Raw genomic sequence first — 18,341 nt, 5'->3', positions numbered from 1 at the left:
TCAGTAACAGTTCACTACTGATGAAAGGAGGGGATCTGACAGTTGCCACATTCCCTGTTTATAATGGGTGCTGGGCACAGGAGCTTCTCCATGTCACCTGGGTGCCCCAGACCTCCCCAAATGCCAGTACTGTGAGCAAATTCAGCTCTCATGGCCTGTCTGATTGAGGACTCTGCAGGAGTGTCCAGGGAAAGTGACAATAAAAATCAAACTGCAGTGAGGAAAGAGTCTAGTTCTCCAGGGAACGGACTGAATTCTGTCAAAACAGGGATTTTTTTTTTGGTGATGAAAGATGAGCTGCAGATGAAAGGCAGCGGGGCAGGGCTTTTTGCATCGAACTGCATGAGGCTGTCTTCTCCAGACCTGCTACTGGGGACCTGGAAGACAGGGTCATGCTGCGAGCTGCTCCGACTGCTGTTGCTTTTCCTGTTTACGCTTAAGGCCAGACTAGAAACAAAGCAATTTTACAAAGGATCGTAGCCCAAGGCATTACTGCCTATGGCCAGGCATGTCTGGATCAGAGAGGAGAGGGGAAGAAGGATGATGCGTGACTCCAAAACAAGCCGTGAGAGCTCACTTGTGTAAACAGCCTGGCCTCTGTCATGTGCACTGTGATTTGCACCTTTGTGTGGTAGGCACCAATCATCCCTGAGACACTACAGTCCCACATCTGCTTGGGCTACCCTGCCTGCCACCTACGCCCAGCTCCCAGCTGTACCCCCAGCCCAGCAGAAGGCCATCCTGAGTGACGGGCTGCCCCTTGCTTCGCCCTTCTCCTTTTCACCCAATTTCTGCCTCGGATTAGGCTATGCCTGGTACCTAGTGTCTGCTACTCCCGGGGCTCTCAGACCTTCCAAGGGATAGCAACCATCATTTTAGCCCCTTATTTCACCTCAGGAGCACTTTTTCTTATGCACAGGGTATTCAACCAAGCCTGCACGTCAGTTCAGCCCACCAGAGCTGGTGTACCGCAGCAGTCCCAGGATCTCAGTCTCAGATGCACAGGCGTTAAGTGGGTCTTCAGCAACGCGCAGACTTCCTGCATAGAGTTAATCCTGGCCTGGGTGTTGGGACCTCGCAAAATCCTGCCTGCTTTAACCTCCCACATGAACGATCCCAATTCTTTATGAGAAGGAGACACTGAATATGGAGGAAAGCCAGCCCAGATATCAAACTCAAAGTGTGGGCAGCCCTGTTTTCATCACTACAACTCTGAAAGCTGTCTCCAATGCTCTTCCTGCTAGGTGTGAAATAAATTTGAACTTTCCCTTTGCAAAGTGCCCGTCAGTTGTTCCTTTCCCCACAAGATTTGAAGATGCTTTGATGCTGAGGAAGGGCCCCATCTGCTCGCTGTTTCACTTTTTAATGCTTTATATAAACACTGCTATAAAAAGCAATGAAATGCAGATAAAGAAAATAATGGCTTCATGTGGGGTTTGGCCAACGGTTATCAATCACTCCAAGGTGTGCACCCAACCACACCTATTAGAAAGCAGAGTTCAAACTTGATGCTACAGTAAAACACGCAAGAAGAGGGAATTTGGTCTTTTCCTGTTGCTGCATGTTAATTTGCTTTTAAATAGTCAGCCAAGAAATACTTTAATGCAGGTTGACCATGAATTTTATGTTACTTAAAGAGGTTGATCCCCATACCTTCTCGGTCTGTCTCTTTTAGCTGACCACAGCTTTGAGAATGGCTGAAAGCCTCCCGAGAGCCCCATAACATCTTGCAGGACATTGGAAGTGACACGGTTCAGACTAAATGATGGTCTGGCTTCTATTCCCTATATCGTATTTCCTGCTTTGGAGCAATTTACTTCTTCAGAGCCCTGCACTACAGTGAGAGCCCCAGACTCTGCTCCCAGCAGCAGTTGTGGGGCCACAGGAGCCATGTCCCAGAGCACACTGCCAAGGATTGCAGCCTGTGCTCTGCGTCTGCTTGTATCTATGTCACACACATCATTCGGAGCAGCAAAACACCAGTCTCTTCCACTGGGATGCTGTCACTTGCCTAACTTAACCAGGCTGTTGCATAAGAGACTATAAAATCTGTATTTTGAGCTGTATAGAATTTTCTGGAAGCAAAACTACAAAGGCAGGTTTGCACAGCCTGTGGCATATTCCCCACACAGCATCACGCTCCCCCGAGGGCTGTCCTTGCATGCCCTTGCTGCGCTTCCCGCTTCTCCGGGGTGAGCCATCTAAGGACTACAGCACTCTTCTTAAACTGATTAAGCATCGCTTTGTCCCTATAAGGGACATAATCATTATCATCTGCCTTTTACAGATGGAGGAAGTATTGCACAGAAGGAACTTGTCCAATGTCATTTAGGGCAGACAGGCCAAACCCAGAAACACAACCTCGATCCCTGAGCCCCAGCTCCGCAGTCTCACCGCCAGACAGGGCTGTTATCTATTCACAGCGAAGCCCATTTACTGAAGTGACTCACCCAGCAAATATATTCTTCTCACATGAACTGTAGAGGCATCGCAGCTGCTATGTATGTAGGATTATTTTTGTCTCTTTTCTGCTTAGGCGATGTTTTCAAAACGTAACCAGGAACTTGAGAGGTGGTCTGAGGGCTGCACCACTTGACCAGGATATTCAGGAGAAGAGAGCTGTTACAGCTCTAGGACTGCTTATATCGCTGCCCGTGGTGAGGAGATCATAGATTAGTTTTGTCCTGATCTTTTATTTTAGAGACCTTGTCTGGGAACCAGAGCTTGATAAAAATGCCAGCTTTCCTCACTTCCCTAACTGGGCTTCTGGGATCACAGGGTGTCCTGGAGGCAAAGTATCTAATTAGGAAACTGAGCAAGCTCTGCCTGTGCGTTGAAGTTTCAGACTAGGTGACTTCTTGGTGGCTGTGAGAGTAAAGCTGCCACAACAGTTTTGCTGGTGTTTAATGGGCTTTTAGAAGTGGCTGCAGAAGGGAAAGCACAGCTGCTCTGTTGCAGGGGGAGCTCCATGTCCCAGGAGATTTTAGAAAATAAGCTGTGTTTATTAAAAAAAAAAAAAGTATTAAACTGTCCCCTGCACACCTGCTCTTGCAGTCCGGATAAATCATCTGGATTCAGCTGAGCTGTGTCTTGGACATGCCTGGGGTCCCAAAGCCAGCTCGGTGTTGTGCTCTGGACCGTGTTTGTCAGGGGCAGAGCAGCAGCATCCTCGGGGGGATGCGAGCAGGCACAAAGTGCCCAGGCGGCCACACTGCTGGCTCAGGAGAGCCAGTGTGCAACCTGACCTCGGAGAACGCTCTTCCCTTCCCTCTGCGTGCCCAGCCTGCAACCCACTGTGGGGCAGCAGCCTGGTGGCGAGGCTCTGCAGCTTCAGCCATTTCTGTACTGTGAGAATGTCCATTTTCAGAAACTCCAAATGAATGTTTAGAAGAGTCAGGCAAAGAGATACTCTTCTGACCAATGGTGCAACACAGAGCCCAGGCGGGGTTGGGCACTTGCTGTGGCTATCCTGAGCCAGCGAGCAGTGGCCACCTGTCCCACCCCAGGCAGAAAGCCTTGGGGACAGCCCGGCCACAACCACCCCTTGGCAGCCACCGGCTGCCCATGCCGCAGATGGGCCTCACTCACGTGGTCAATGAGCTCCTTGATCATGCCGTTCCACTGCCCCTTCTCGTCTTGTGCCCCGTATTTCCCGTCCTCCACCAGCCGGATCTCGTAGGTGAAGCCCAGGATGATGGCCAGCTCCTTCAGGAGGTCGATGCAGTAACCCTCAAAGCGGTCGTTCCCGAACAGGGCCGTGTCAGACTTACGGAACATGACAAAGGGCTCTTCCTGCACATGGGAAGGCAAAAAGTCCCCGTTAAGGGTCAGCCGGGGTCCCAGCTCCCGCTGGAGGCAGGGCTGCCGCTGCGGGCCAGCCTGAGCCATGAGACCCAGGCTCTTCAAACAGGGTTGGCACTGTGACATGTTGGGAATAAATTAACTTTGCACAGCACATCAGCTAATTAGCAACCTTGTTTACCCCACAAAATTTAATTTTGTCTCTTCTAAGCAGCCAACTGTTTCCCATTTGGTAGGGTTTCAGAGAGAAAAATAACCATTTCATGCTCTAAAAATGTAGAATGTTGAGAAACAACAAAAGGGGGGGAGGGCAAAATCAACCCCAAGTCCCCCACAGCAGAAATGCAGCCGACCCGCACTGCAGTACCTGTTATTCTCTACAGCAGCGGCGAGCAAGAGGCGGGTGGGTTAAGGGCGAGGGAGCTGTGCGTGGCTGGTGGCCAGCCCCAAATGTTCCCCAGTTCAGCTTGCCTTCCTCTTTGCTGGCACTGCCTGGTGGGATACCCTGTCCCCATGCAGCCCTACTGCTGCCTGGAGAAAGTTTCTGCCATCTGCTCCAGTTATGGCTGCCGTGGAAAGGTTGGGGGGTGTCTTTAATCACCGTGGTGCCAAGCACTGGTGCAAGTGAAAAATAACTAATGAAGTGCTTTGCCCTAAGGATCCCTGCCCCTTTAGCGGAGGCTGGCAGGTGAGGTCTGCAAACACAGCAAACTGCACAGCCCTTGGGTGTGTATCAGGCTTGGGCAGTCACCAAGGACGAGGGACACGGGGGAGCCCGAGGGAGAAAACGTGTAGAGGACAGATGGAAATGGCAAAAGATGGTAGGCAGCAGGCAAAAGCTAGAAGGCAAAGGGAGGCTGAGATATTAACAGCAGTTAACACGTGGCTCGAATTGAAGGTATCTGCAAGGCTACTGTCCTTGCCTGCGGGGTGGCCAGTGAGGGGAGGGCTCATGTTTTGCTCCGCCAAGGCAGCCACGTTGCTGGAGTCCCTGTGACATTGCACGGGGACAGGGGGACTTGAAGTTGCAGGAGGGAAGTTCTGAGTCCCAGTTAGAGTACTACCAAGACGCCTGGTCTGGTGGAACGCAGGTGCCCAGTCTCTGGTGGGTATGCCGAGGAGGGGGGTCAGGACCCAGAGCTGGGCTGTGCCAGCCTGGGGGTTGGTGGTTTTTGGCTTCCAGCGCAATCTGCCAGCCTGCACCTCTGCTGTGGGGGACCTCTGCCACCCACCGGGTGGGCAGGCAAGCAGGTAGGAGGTGCCTGCTCGGCCTCAAAGCAGGGTGGGGACGAGAGAGAGCACACGAAGCTTGATTTGCAGAATTATAAAGCAAAACCGATACCATCACGCCTATAGAGTTTAGCTTGGCAGCACAGCTTGGTTAAATCCTGCTCTCCCTCGCCGCCTCCTCAGCTTTTTTCTCTGGAATTAGTGCTTTGTTTGTGAATCAGCTGAATCTATGGATCTTGATATAAATACACCAGCTTCAGAGCAGCCATAAAGCACTATTAATTTTGGGAAGCGCTGTAGGGATTACATACATATTTAACAGCCGAAGCACTGAACATTAGGACGCCACTCGCTTCAGTAATATATCTTCAGGTCTCAAACATTTCCTAGGGGGTAATTCTGAACTCTGTGAACCACTTATTCACGGACTATTTCACAATTTATTACTGAAAATGGCCAGACATCCAATTCACAAGCTCTCTCGGTTTGCTAATCGATTTCTCAGTGAAGGTGCCCTCAATTTCATAACTTCACAGTTCCCATATTGCTTGGGGAGAGTGGCACTGGCTGCTGGGGTAATATTTCTCTTCCAACAAGTCACTGCAATATGAGCAAAAGGGGAAAAAATAACCTTTCATGCTTTCCCTTTTAAAGGTTCCTCCTATGGCTTTCCTACAATCATTTACAGCAGTGCAAGAGTACAAAGGGGTGTTGCAAATGCAAATAAAGTTTAGGGTTGTATTTTATTTTTTAGAGTCCAGTATATAAAACCACAATTATTGCACAACTCGGGTCTAAGCACATTTCCTCCTCCTGCAGGCAAGGGAACTGCAGGACAGCTGTGGTTTCAAGGTAGATACCCCATGGCACGTGTGCAAGCCCAAGGAGTGGCACAATTAATAGGAACTGATATCACCCTTGTACATTATGTAATTTGTACATGCTCGTGGAGTACAAGATGAAAATGCTGCCTGAAAAAAGCATGTCAAAGGCAGATGGCTAACAGGTCTCCTCCTGGCTCCATCGTTTCGCGTTATGCCGTAGCCTTTGAGGTACAGTGATTATCGCACTCTAGACCCAGGCATTTCCACAGCTCTGGCCATGCATCTCACCCCTGACAAGATACATCTTTTCTGGTTTCCCTCAGTCCTGTCTGTACAGCTGTCACCGATAGCCCAGTCCTGAATTTATCTGCTGTCCCTCAGCTTCACCCTGCAGTCGGGTGCTCCTCCAGGTCTCAGTGCAGGCAGCTCTGCTGCCATCCCTCCAGCCTTCTCCCCAGGGCTACCAGGCTGTCCCACCCCAGGAATTTTCCCTGATGTGCTGCACACAGTTCTAATTACAGAGGGTTGGGGGAAGTGGAGTCATTATATAACTTCTAGTGAGTTTTCTCCAGCTGCATGGGTTGAACAATTCCCTTAGAGCTGACACTGAGCCTCCGAGTGACTTGGTGTGATGTGTTATTCATGTTGCCCTAAAAATTTGCATCTCCCATGTACAGGTACTGGCAGCACTTTAGGTTACCTTGCTACAATGAATTAAACCTGGCATGGCAGGCCTTTCCATTCAGCCTGTTAGAAAAACAGTACCTAACTTCTGCTTTCTGAACACACCAAGAATGCTTAAATGTATAAGAAAAAACCCCAGCCCAAACCAAATCAAAACTGTTTGTGTATCATGCCTGAGTGCAGTCACACTGCTGCAAGGGTCTCAACACAAGCAGTTTTACATTCTGATGCATGTTCAATTGTTAAAGTGCCTTTTGATCCATCATTCTGCTACTGCTTCTCCAGTAGCTCCTGATGTGAAGATTCATTTCAGTAACTACGGCCAGTGGGGAACCTTTGCTGCTGCCACCGGTTCTGCTACTGCACATGGCACAGGAACAGCGCCCCGTGCAGACTGCCCGGTATCCACGACCCACTGCACTCTCTCGGGACTGGTATGGTAGAAAACTTTTGGACTGGAAAGGAACTTTTCAAGTCTGCCCTGCATGTTGGGACATGAAAGTGGTGTGTTACGGAGCATAGCCAATGAGCTAAGCCTGTAGCTGACTCTTGGAGAGAGGGACCTTAAAGAAAACTTTTCCTTGGAACAAATATTACGTGGTGAATGGGAAGTTTGTTAGAAGGAGTGGATAATTTGCAATGAAAGCTGCAGCAGCGTCTGTATTTGGCTCACATTCTGCCTGCTTCCGTTCTGCTAACCTCTTGCTGATGGATACAAGCCCTTTGGTTTCAGCCTTTCTTCTGCCCTGGACCAAGTGGTTCTTTTTTCTGTTCTCCCCTGAGCATTTTCTTGGTCCTATTCCTTCTATGATACAGAACCCTACTCTTAGCCGGTCATGTCCTTTTCAGAAGGCAAGGGCATCATGAGGGATCACACTGCTCTGAACTGGGGAATGCATCCCCAGCTGGCTCTTTACCATCTGTAACTTTATGGTCCCTGAAAATACGGAACATAAAAGGGCCAGAAAATTTCTATAGGCAGAACCATAATCAGGCCCAATTTTGAACAGGCTGTCCAAGGGCTCACATTTTTTTTGCTTCCTGGTGACATGCCATGAGCCTGCGTTGTGTAATACAGCTATATAGAAACCAATGCCACTAGTCATCATCCATTAGATAGTAAATAAAAATTCATTCTGATCTCATGCCTGCTGTCAAATCCAATAGTGAATGTGATAACAAAATGCAGCACGACAGTTGGAAGCGGAGGAGACCTGTTAAGCAGCCGTGGTTTGCTGGATAACGGCATTACTCTTAGCTAGTTTATCAAATACGTACTTAAGAGCGGGAAATAAACACGATTGTCACAGCTAAGCCAGGGTCTCTGGTTGTTGTTAGTATTTTCTTCTGTAACAAGAACGCTCCTATCTGAGGTGGGCAGTGCTGGCCATCTGACAGTGCCCGCCGCCGCGCTGCTGCCTGCCCAGGCACTGGTGATAAATGGGTGACTTGGAGCTTCCCTGGAGCTCAGCACGTGCAAACCTGCACTCTTCAGCATGCAGGGAGCGAGGGGGACCGGGGACCCGGCCAGGCGGCTGAAGCAGAGGAGCTCAGCCAGGATGAGTAGCAGCCTCCTGGGCATGGGGATCACCGGCGGTTCCAGCTGGCCTGTGCCAGCCTCACTGCCTGCCACGTGCTGGCTGGCAGCCTGCTCGGGAGTGGTGGCATCGGAGGATGCTGCGGGTCACCTTGGTGCAGGTGTGTGGGCATTGCGGTGCCCTGCTGAGCCCAGCCTGCACGCGGGGGCTCTCTGTGCCCTTGCTCGGCTTTCCAGAGGGACTAACTGATCTGTACTGGGATACTGTAAATTTTCAGCAATATCATATATCTCTGAGATTTGTGCATGGAGGAAAAAGACAGGCTTGCAATCTCCTACCAGGACCGTCGTGACAATTAGAGATCTGTTGCTCAGCGAGTCTGTGACATTAGGCCCTCGTCCTTTGGAAATTTCTGTGATGTTCAAACCATCAGAAGGGCTCCACGCTCCAACCTAAAATGAAGGAAGCAAACAAACACATGAACACGCGGTTTACATTCCTTTCCTGCTCTCAGCATCCTACTGGCCTGGGAGATGGAGCTTGCTGCTTTTGTCTGCATTAAAGAGAAGCAGAGCTGAAATTATCATCTTGTATCACCTAAACGGAAGATTTGCATTAACTCTTCAGCTGCAGGTCACTGTGGCTGCACATGTATAATAAATAACCCGTACGCTGCCCTCTGACGCAGGTGCATGAAAGGCGACCACGATGACTGGAATTTAGGGGCTGGATGAACAATTTGCAAAGGTGCTGTGTAGCATAAACAGTCAAACTGCACTGAAGAATCAAATGTGAGCAACTATAAAGCAGAAAAAAAAAGAAAAAAAATGACCAATATGAGGTCATTTTTCTTCTCTTTTATTTCCCCACAAATTTGCCTTGCTGGGGAGAATTAAAAATGACTTGACCAGCTCTGCAAATCCCCGGTAGGGACCATTCCTATCCTCTGTGCTGTGGCAAACTAGACAGACATTTCTAACACATCCCCTTGGAAGGGCCCTGGGCATCCCTCCAGGGAAGTCCATTGCAATGGTGGTTGCAGTCCTGGCAGCAAACCTGGAGGAGGGAATGGCAGCAGACTTGCTCAGGCACGGACACAGGTATGCATGGCTACGTTCCTCATCAATTTGAGGTGCTCTGTTTTTCTCAAGCTGTCAATTTTAATAAATTATTAGGTGTTAAAGAAGTCTATTGATCCAGAAATAGCAAAACATATCTCTATTTAAGAGAAGTCATCTGGGCAACTCTAAGCCTGTTAACCTGATCTCTGCGGTGCAGGGGAGGCTTTAGAACAAACTTTGAAGGCAGGACTGGCTAAAGGACTGTGACAGTGAGATAAAATGCCAGGAAAACTGGAGGAACATGGACTGCTGCCAGCAAACAGAGCAGGGTGGCCATATAGCCAGCCTGACTGTGAGAAAAAACTAAATTCCACATGGACATGGGAACAGAATGATCCATCTGTAGGGTCAAACTGCGAGATGGGACTCAGAGAGAAACCAAAGGCAGACAGCTCAAACCCACTGGGGAGCCAGGAACTTTCAATGTTTTATTTATTGCTATTTTTAAGAAGCTTCAACCTCTTCAGCAGTCTAAGGGGAGAACTTGGTTTTACCGCATCCCCAAAAAGAGACTTTGTAATGAGCAAAGCTGCCTGGCAAAAAAATGTCATAAATTCTAGAAGAGTTTCCATGAACTTTGCGAAAGGCTCTAAATATTTCAGGTAAAACCTAAGCAATCCCCCATATCTTCCTTCGATCACACAACCGCTGCAATGTCAAAAGATTATTGTTGTGCATGGGAAAAGAGAAGCAAGTCTATAAAGCCCATGCTAGCAGCACTGCAGACTCAGTGAACTATGACTTGCTGAGTTTTCTTTAAGAAAATTAAATACATGGCACTTAAGACTGAATTAATCAGTTTAAAATATTAAAAAAGGAAAAAAAGTACATTAAGAGAACTGTGCAAGTCAGATAGTCAAACTACATGTAATTAGGTCTGGTTAATACTCCTGTAATCCCTGGAACATCCAGGAGGTATAAGGATCAGGAGTTCAATCCTAAAGCTCAACAAACATAAGCTATTATACATAATGCACAATCCCATACGGGATTTGTTTGTAGTTTGGCATTTTGTTATTTCAGATTAACTATTGACATAAACCTAGCTTCAACAGAGATTTGACATCGATACTTTAAAACCCCTCTGGAGCTGACAAGAAGCTTTCAAAAAAATAATAGTGGGAACTGTGAAATCTCTGAATTGTTGGAGACAAAAGTTGAACGGCTGTACAGCGTATGCATCAAGGTTTGGCAGCTTCCTATGGGCTTTATGTGACACACCACAGCAATAAATACAGCTGGTGCCAGCTATTCTCCAGTACACCTGAGGAGTATTAGTTTGACAGATAGATATTGCGGTTGTAGTTAAACATTTAGATTCATGTGGTATCCAAATACTCACACATTTTTCTATTATTCTACCAACACAGCTCTCTGGCAGTCCGTCAGTGCCACTGTATTCCAAAAAAGACGGTTTGGGTTTTTTATTTTAGACTCTGTAAACAAAGTATTTTGTTAAAAAAGAAGTCAGGTCACAAAATTGTCTCCTGCTCGGTTCTTGTGAGAGGGCAGCATCTTCCCCTGGTCCTCTCCTGCCTCCTTCCTGCACAAGCTTGGTTGATCACAGCTGAGACTGAAGGTCATTTGGTTTATTTGAAATGTTTTCTTTATTCCATATTTGACACCAAAAAATACCCACTAGGAGAGTGCTGTGGTGACCTTGAGATTTTTTATGTGAAGCAAGGAACTACTGCTGTGGTGTGAAAGTGTGGCAACAGTTTATTTCAAAGAAAAGGAAAAACAAACTGTAAAAAAAGGGGGATGGGGAAGTCAAGCTGTTTGGTCCCAGGGAGCTTCACTGCACAGGATCCGTCCCCTCCGAACCACAGGGTTGATCAAACTGCTGTCTCCAGCCTCCGGGGACTGCCTACCTGCACGGTGTGATTAATTCCTGGAAAAGTCATCTGTGCATGTTGGGCTGCTTGCTGCATGGTTAATTGAAAACTCCCTCTCTCTGCTCCCGGCTGGATTTCCCGCAGTAGCATAACCTGTCCCCATGTCCAAAGGTTACAGGACTCAGCACTCAGCCCTGGCTGCCAGTCAGCACCTTGTGCGTGCTGGAAAGCAGACTCTGCTCCAGAAAGGGATTTGCTGCCCGGTAGCCAACTGTCTCCTGTAAATCTGCAAGACACCTTTAGCAGAAGGGGGACTCAGAGGCGCTCACAAAAGGGGTCAGGCTCCGGCAGCCCTCGGTGGCCTCACATGTGTTATTTGGAGCCTGATGAGAGCACAGCCCCTGGGCACTGCTCACTGCTGGGATCAGCTGGCCGCTGTGCTGGGCTTTCTTCACTTCGCTGCTCTCTTTTGTCTTAAATGATCTCACCTTGAAACCCGTGTTCTAGGAGCTTTAATGCTTTGCATGTTGCCTTTTTGCTTTTTTTTTTTTTTTTTTAAAGTAATTGAAGAAAAGGAAATGAAATCCCCGCGAACACCTGAGAATCAGATTTGCACATCAGCATCATATTTCTGTGCCCAGAGGAGATTTGCACTAATTAAGAGGCTCTGAGGCTACAGCCTTTGTGCCCTGTTGCCTCTGGGTGGCCGGGCAAACATGGCCACCAAACAAGACCCCTCCAGCCAGCCAGGCAAAAACGTGATTCACTTTTTTTCATATTGTCCCTTCGATAACACAAAAATGCACACCACATCCCGCAAAATCTAGGCTGTAATAAGCGGGTGCCGTTGCCAAGCCTTAGGCGGTTTCCATTGTGGGAAATCACACCCAAATGATGCTTCCAAGAGCTGTTGCCTCCTCAGGGAAAAATCAGGGTTTTGTAAGCAAGCCCAGCAAGATGGGTGGGGTGGGACAGGCTTTATTCCTTCCACCTTTGGCCCGGACAAGGAGGGGTTAATGGCTGCTCAGAAAGTTTCTTCTGCTTCCACTATCCCAGGAAAGTGCCACAAGCACTTCAGCTAGTAGCCATAATCCTACGCAAGTTGCTTCAGGGCTAGTGAGTCATGGTTGAAGCATGGAAAAGGATCTGAGAAATCCCACAAAATAAATATCCTTCTATATAAAAACCAGAAAACCTGGAAACAGTACAACCAGCAACCATTTTCTCTGGTGCCTGAGTATCAGAGTTAGACTATATGTGGATAAGACAAACCCTGCCTACCTTTTCGAGACCATCTTCTTTGAGGCTGATGATATCCAAATCAAAATCTGTCCGTAAACCACTGGTTTTATTAAAGACAATCCGTCCTGTTAATCCTTCCCATTGGGCCTGTGGAAGGGAGAAAAAGTAGCAGAGCTGTTACTTGGTATCATAAATAATCCTTTGCCCTCCACTGCATGTTCTTTTTATTAGTCCTTATACTGGTTCTTTCTCCCCAAAGAGTATGATTAATTAATAATCACCTCTGTTGCTGTTCGGACTGCAGACAGAGCTGGAGTTTCTCTTAACTCTCTTGCAGTCCTTGCTACAGTTTTTGTTTGCACCTTTTGCGTTCACCAGCTGTTCCAGGATGTGATGACTCAGTAGAAATCTGCTTGCATTTATCATGGCATCCTTGTGTGCTGCGTTTATCCTTGTAGTACTGATAAATGCTGGGCTGCAGGGAGCTTGGGCTTGGGACAGCTCCAGTCAAGTTCATAAATAATCCCTTTTTGCACAAACCTGCTGATGCTTCCAAGGTGTGTGGAAGCTAAAATGTTCTGAACTCTTCTCTCTCTCCTTTCAGATGGAAAGTGGAGCAGAAGAGGCCAAGAGCCTGTCCATGCTAGCAGGCTCTGTTGTTTTGAAACAGGCCTGGGAATCTGGTGGGCCCACGCTGTGTCTGCAGCCCTCGTCCCTTTTTTGGCAGTACAAGCATGGGGTAGGTGCCCACTGTGGGGAAGCCCCACTCCTGGGGATTTTCCGTGCTTGTCTGGATGAGGCCCTGCACAGCCTGGTCTGACTTGGGAGCTACGCCTGCTCCCAGCAGGGGCCTGGGGTAAAGATGTCTAGATTCAGGTCAACCAAAATTATTCTGTGATTCTCTTTCTTTTCCCCTGTGCACTTTGCAGCACCACCAGAACTAATCTCTCTGATTTAGGAGGCGAGAGCACCTCAAAGATCAGGCGTTAGCTGTGTTAGCAGAGCAGGAGCTAAGGGACAGCATGGTACACGGTGCCTGCTGTGCCTGGGGACAGTGCTAGGATGTGCTGTAAGTACCTGTCCCAAGGAGGATGCTCCCGTAGGAGTGCCAGGCTGCTGGCATGGTTTACTGCTTTGCAATCACAGCTCCGCAGCGCAGAGCTGAGGCTCGGGCTCCTTCCCCTGAGCGCTTCAGTGCGCGCTCCTCGCTGACAAATGTGTTTCCTTTATGGGTGGGGAAGCTTGAAATACCCCAGTGTGATGAAGGTGGCATAACGTATTCTCAGGGGGGAATGACTGGCGTGTTTCCCAGTAAATACACTCGTCTGGCTCTTCCTCATTAATTCCTGAGGAGTAATGACAGCCTTCTCCCAGCCTCAGCACCCTTGTGTTTTGGGGAGGGCTGTGCTCAGTTTGCTCACTTTGGCAGGCAGGTGGTTTGCCCGTGGGACGCACAGCCTGCGGAGCCCCCTGGGAGCCAGGGAAGACACGGAGCGTTTAACGTACCCAGCTGGAGCAAACACAGCTGTGTGCTGAGCCCTGCACCTCCTGCACCCACGGGCTGCACAGCTCCCGGGGCTGGGCTGGGGGGGCACGGCGGCGGCGTGGCCCCCATGAGCTCTGATCCCACTGGCATCAGCCCTGTCTCTGCAGGCAAATGCCAAGTGCCCATTGTCCTGGCCCTTGGGCAGGTGGTGGCTGCTGAGGAGCGTGTCCCCTCGCCTCCTGCCCTTGGCCCAGTCCCCCTGCTTCTTGGGGAGCCCTGACAGCACATGGGGTGAGGGTGGCCTCCCTGGGGCTGGCAGGGCCACTGTCCTGGCCCTTTTGCACCTCGGCTAGTGGGAACTAGCAGGGCTTCACCCCGGGAGTGGCACCTGTGGCAGTCCAGTACCGTGGGGGCCATGGCCTGTGCACGCACAAAGCGAGTGGTACTGTTGTCTGTGGGGAGCCCAGGGCCAAGGGAGCAGGTGCCTGCGGTGAGGCATCCCTCTGTGTGCTGCTTTGTCCTTACAGGAGTTTAGAGAGAGCAATTACTGTGTGTTCTGATTGCAACGGGGAGGAAGCTTATCCCTGCAACGAGCTGACACGGTGCCAGAAAGGGAAACAACAGGCAGGCACTGGAGTGTGAGGCTCAGGGTAATTTGCAAAAGGAGCCAACCAAACAAATTATTTACACTCTCTTTTGGCAGCCAGCTGGAGCGGCTTTCTGCAGAAGGGAACAAAACATGAGAAAGGAGAGAGAGGAGAGATACCATCTTCAGTGCCTATTAAGAAAAAAGTTCATTCTCTCTCTGCAGTGGGAATCGTTCTTGCTTTCTCCTGCCTTACGTCTGCGTGCTCCGTGCAGCTCGGCAGCACCTGGGGTGGGCACGCTCTCACTGCACTTAGGTGCCTGTGTCCGGGGGCTGTGGGGGTCTGCAGGCGATACTGCAGCACGAATCATAGTAACGACTAACAACACACTTCTAGTCTTCTGTTTAAAAACTTTAGGGGATTTTATACCCAACCTTTTAAATGTGGCCCAATCACGTACCCGATATTGCAGTCAGTTTCATAACTTGCCATGTGCAAAGCCACAGGCATAGAAGTTTTAAAAGGCTTTAGGGTAAATAAGGGGTTTTCATCACAAAGACACATTTGGTAGGGTTTGCAGTATCTCCCTGCAGCTTTGTCTTAATTTTTTTTTTTTTTAATGTGAGGGCTCCTTTTCACAGACAGAGCAAAACCTGGGGTGCGAGTGAGTGCAGGGGTGCGTGCTCGGGGGCTGTTTTGGGAGGGCTGCCCACCTCTCGCTGCACCTTCCCCGTGCTGCACTCCCTTGGTGAGCTCACTGCTCACAAACACCCGTGCTTTGACTGCTTCCCTACTTAAGCCAGATGCAAACAAACAATTACGTGGGCTGAACAGAGAGAAATCATAATGACTGAAAACAGAGAGGGAGCGAAGCTGCCTCCTCACTCCCCTGGCTCCCTACTTGCTAAATCCACCGCTCTGCCAAAACTGTTCATCAGCGCGCAGGCAGAGACGCACAGCGCTGCCAGCTTTGCCACTGGGATTTAGTGGCACTGAATGCCCTTTGTGCACCCCAAGCAAATGTTCCTGTAAAAGGCAAATGGCTATTGCTCTGCTAAGAAATGGCCTCAGAGCGTGGTCCAGCTGCTCTTGACGCAAGAAGAGGCCAGGGCAAGTCTCAGTGACAGCATGGGAGATTTCAGCTTGTTTTGGCATGGCTGCATGGATGTTATTTTAAAGGCAAAGACAAGATTTTTCCTTTCTGGGTGCATTCAGCAGCCTGGTGTATATCTGTGCTTCCATCCAGTTGTACCTGCCCAGGCGGGGGGATTTTTTATAACTTCATACCTGCCAAGCCTCTCTGCTACATGTGGACGTACTTGCATGTTGGGGAAGTTTCGTGTTAGTGGGAAGTGATTATGGTTGCAAATCATGCTTTTACCTCTTTTATAAAATTCATGAAGCGGCCACCGAACCTCCAGGCTTTGTGCCGGTGGCACTGCAGGGAGTTCACGGTCATCTGAGGGGCGCGCTGGTAGCAGACGGAGACCACGTGCACCGCATCGTACAACAGGGCAGCGTCTGTCTAAAGGGGAACAGCATTTGTGTCGATAGCGGTTCCAGAGCAAGGAAGCACTGGAACAGCAAAGCAGCGAGGGATCTGTAAAGTGTCACAGGAGAAGCTGCAAGAACCCCCTTTGAGTTCCCCCCTGCCCAACACCCGCTGCACCCAAGCGTTTCTCTGTCCTGGTCCACTGCCAACCATCCCACCTCCTGGGTGTCTAACCCTGCAAACAGCACTCCGAGGGCAGGGCTGGGTTCTCCAGAGAATCACTGCTTCTCAAGAGACTGCCCTAAACGCGTATGCTTCGATACAAGGCTCGTATAAACCTCTAAGCTGACCTCTCATGCAAAGAACATCCTCAAAACACGTAGCTCTGCACATGACAAAGCCTCACAGTTTTTCTGTTACGTGTCTCTTAAGACTAAAAGATCATAGTTCTGCCTTAAAATCAGAGATTGTGAAAATGCCATTTGTGTACATCTATTCTGGTTATTTCTAGCTTATTTACTACTGTATTGTCAAACAAGGGGGCTAGTACCGATTTCTGGATGTAGAAGACAGTAATAGAATTTTCTTACTTAGTCTGTTTTCTCTGAGTGTAAAAAACCCTGTATGAGAACATATTATCCACACTATTTTATACATGGGAAAACAAGAAACAGAGAAGTTAAATGGCTTGTCTGTAGGCATGGAATTTTCCAAAACGACCTGAACTGTCACCAAAATCAGGACCTCAGAGATTTGTAGCATCTTCCTGCATTTCAGTGATTTGAACTTTTTTTTTTTTTTCTTCCATGTAATGTGATGGTTTTAGATTCAATTTGAGATGCCCTATCTCACCTCCAAACACTGATCAAGAGAACTGGATTTATTTTTCACTCTGATATGGTAAGACCTCCTAGTGAAAATACATTATTTGCTGGCTTCACAAAGCTACAAAACAGATAGGAGTGTAGCAGCAGCGTAATGAAACACAGTAAAACAAAATAATACAGCAGATAACTGGGCAAATATCTAACAGGATGTGGCTATGGAAAAAATCCTCCGATGTTGGCAGCCATCCCTGTGACCTTCCCTTCCCTCAGCACACAAGCATGAAGAGCAGGCACCTGACTTGCATCCCATGGGCTCGTATTTACAGCAGCAGGGACAGGTTCTGTAAATTTGGGGCTGGGGGAGAAGGGGTGTAAGAATATGTCCAAGCAATTTCAAAGTGAGTTACATACTGTAATGCCCAGCTGAGATCAGGGCCCCACTGGGACAGGCAGCAGACAAACACAAATAAAAGGCAGGATCCCTTCTGAGGCAGCAAACAGGGAACGGGAGAGGGGCCAGCGGTGGTGGAGGGAACCCAGCACCCTTGCGGGCAATATGATGCTGCCCTTGTGGCCAATGCTGCAGAAAAGTAGAAGGCTGGAGGAGAATGGTGGGGCTCTCCTTTAAGGAAAAAAAAAAAAAAAAAAAAGAACAGGAGGGATACAAGAGACCATTTCAAGGTGAAAGTCTGGGAGGCTTTGCCACTTGTGGGGTTGGTTCTGGCAGATCTGAAGGGAGAGGGAAGGACGGAGCCAGTCAGCAATTACGGGGGTCGGAGACAGCCTCGCAGGGAAGACAGATGGGCGAGCAGGTGCTGTACCTTCCGAGCAGTAACTCAGCAGAGCAGAGCTGCCATCAGACCCTAAAAGGAGTCATCAAAGCTGCAGTGAAGCCCATCTCTGGGCATAGCTTTGGCTCTTTCTCCCTGCATCAATCTCAGCGAACTGCCTGGTGCGGTCCAGCTGTGTGCTGCACCCCCAGCCCCTGGCAGCTGGGTGTTCGGCTGCTCTCGGGGTCTGTGTGGAGAGACGACGGCAGCAGAGCCCTGCAAGCCCCTGTGGGACAGGACCTGGTGACCTGGCTGGTCCAGTGGGACAGGAGCGTTTCTGGTCCCCAGTGCTGCTCCCAGGGCTGGGCAGAGGCACTTGCAAGGCGATTGTCCTGCCCTGAGCTGAAACAGGACTTGTGGAGAGCTACTGAAGAGAGATGATGCCCTTTCCTGGGTGCTCTGGGGTTTGGGGCACGCACAGCCCATCCCTTTCCAGGTTAGCGAGCGCTCGCTGCATCTGCACATCAGGCGAGCGTGGAGAAATCCTGCTGTGTCTGAACAAGGGGTACAATACCCAGCTGATTGCAGCTCCCTCTCTTCTTGTTCCCAGCAGGGTGCTTCCCCACTGTGCTCAGCCCCTTCTGGAACTGAAATTTTGGATTTTGTTGGTCCTGGGGGCAGCTTTTTACTGGCAAGAAGGGAGGGGGAAGAGCACAGTGTCTGAAAATTAGCAAGTCCGTTGGCAGCTGGGCCTGCAAAAGGAGTGTTAGCACAGCAGTGGGCTGCACGGGATTCACCAGCCAAACCCACTGCATTTGAGGGACAGTTATTAAAGGATGGAAGTAAGTGCCCTGGGGAAGATACCTGGGGTGAGTTGTTACTAGTATAAGCACCAACAAGAATA

The 18,341-nt window shown here is 49.3% G+C and overlaps 1 protein-coding gene across 1 annotated transcript in view; it reads right to left on the bottom strand.

Moving 5' to 3' along the window:
- The window catches only part of GRIK3 (glutamate ionotropic receptor kainate type subunit 3), a 119,796-nt gene that overhangs the window by 23,906 nt on the left and 77,549 nt on the right, over positions 1–18,341 (bottom strand). Inside the window, exons 7-10 of the mRNA XM_040588421.1 lie at positions 15,730–15,873; positions 12,315–12,422; positions 8,416–8,529; positions 3,589–3,792 (exon numbers count right to left, since the gene is read on the bottom strand). Of these exons, the coding sequence (XP_040444355.1) occupies positions 3,589–3,792; positions 8,416–8,529; positions 12,315–12,422; positions 15,730–15,873 (570 nt within the window). The remainder of the gene's footprint in view (positions 1–3,588; positions 3,793–8,415; positions 8,530–12,314; positions 12,423–15,729; positions 15,874–18,341) is intronic.

Source organism: Falco naumanni, chromosome 3, assembly GCF_017639655.2.
Source record: "Falco naumanni isolate bFalNau1 chromosome 3, bFalNau1.pat, whole genome shotgun sequence".
Taxonomy (NCBI): domain Eukaryota; kingdom Metazoa; phylum Chordata; class Aves; order Falconiformes; family Falconidae; genus Falco; species Falco naumanni.
Note: the sequence above shows the minus strand (reverse complement) of the source record. Positions and strands in the feature narration are given on the sequence as shown.